The sequence below is a fragment of the Polistes canadensis genome, unplaced genomic scaffold (genome assembly GCF_001313835.1).
Source record: "Polistes canadensis isolate GaletaPanama2010 unplaced genomic scaffold, ASM131383v1 scaffold_432, whole genome shotgun sequence".
NCBI lineage: Eukaryota > Metazoa > Arthropoda > Insecta > Hymenoptera > Vespidae > Polistes > Polistes canadensis.
The window spans coordinates 3,133-4,717 of NW_014569979.1; the positions used below are offsets into that span (position 1 = coordinate 3,133).

The 1,585-nt window shown below is 34.4% G+C and overlaps 1 protein-coding gene across 1 annotated transcript; it reads left to right on the plus strand.

Moving 5' to 3' along the window:
* Positions 1–607: 607 nt before the first annotated feature.
* Positions 608–1,585, plus strand: LOC106792449 (piggyBac transposable element-derived protein 4-like). Its single transcript, XM_014758877.1, has one exon. The coding sequence runs from the start codon at positions 608–610 to the stop codon at positions 1,583–1,585; it is 978 nt and encodes a 325-aa protein (XP_014614363.1).

Consider the following 1,585-nt stretch of genomic DNA (forward strand, 5'->3'; position numbering starts at 1 on the left):
TTTATTTATATTTATATTATATTTTATTTATCAGTATTATATTTATATATATTATCTTTCAATATTTTATTCTGTTTATGTAACAATGGATAATTCTCGTAAAATTTTGAATAAACAAACAAATAACAAAAACAAATAATCACAAATATGCTTAGGTATTTAATAATAGGTATAAAATAATATTTAGGTGCTTTAGGTATTATTAAATATGCTTAGGCTTATTTGTCGGTGTTGCATTGGTATGGTTCGGTTTGCACATAATAGCAACGACTAAGGTAAATTCGTGTTTCTTTTGGCGACGTTCTGGCGTCTATGGTTTACATAGGAATTCCTCAGTTTCCCAACGTCATCGTTTTTGAGTTACTTTACTGCAACCTTTTCATTTTTACTGATATGTTTAACCCTTTGCACTCGAGGGCTCCGGAGCGTAGCCATTTAAAATTTGTCTTCAAACTCGAGGGCTCCGCTACGGAGACAATGCAAATAATTTTCAGTTCTTAACATAAGAACAAAAACAAATCGTAAAATTAGTTGCGGTATTAGTATACCGTATCAATCGATTTGCGTTGATGAATCCATTATAAAATTTAAGGGGAAAATATGTTTTATGACATATAATCCAGCTAAACCCAATAAATGGGGAATTAGAATTTACGTTCTGGCCGATTCAATTACCGGTTATGTTTATTCGGTTTTGCCTTATTACGGCAGTATTACTTCTGAAAATCTCATAAGACCTGATCTGCCTGTCAGTTCCAGAATTCCTTTAGACCTGAACAGAAAACTATTGGACAATGTTCCTAATGCTAATGGTTATCATATGTATACCGACAGGTATTATACAAGCATACCCCTTGCTGAAGAACTGCTAAAAATGAATTGTTTCCTCACCGGTACAATCAAAACAAATAGGAAATATTTACCAACGGCAATAAAAAAACCGCAATTTGTAAGAGACAGGAAAACAGTGGCTTACAGAAAAGGCAAAACCCTAGCTCTCGCATGGAAGGACAAAAGGATTGTCACTTTGTTAAGTACTCGTAATGAAGCGGGTTTGACATCGGTTGATAGAAGAATACGTGGTGGTGAATTGGTCAGAATACAAAAACCTAAAATTGTTATCGATTACACAAAAAATATACGTGGAGTAGATCGGGCCGACCAATATGCTGCAACATATTGTTTTCTGAGAAAATCCCTGAAATGGTGGAGAAAACTATTTTTTKGGGGGATGGAAATGTGTACAGTAAATGCATACATATTGTACACTTCTGTTAAAAAAATAAATAATGAAAAACCAATGACACACTTGAAGTTTGTAAAATTGTTGGTGGACCAATTGATTGGAAATTTCCGACAAAACAGCACATCTCGAGAATACAGTTACACACCAAATACGGAGGGCAGGCTCAACAACCACCTACATATTATACGTTCTGGAACCAAGAAAGATTGTGTAGTGTGTTMGAATAGAAAAATTCCAGACGAAAGACGGCAGACCCATTATTTTTGTGATACCTGTCTAGAGAAGTCAAGATTACATATTGGCAATTGCTTCGAGAGGTATCACACTTTGGAAGATTAA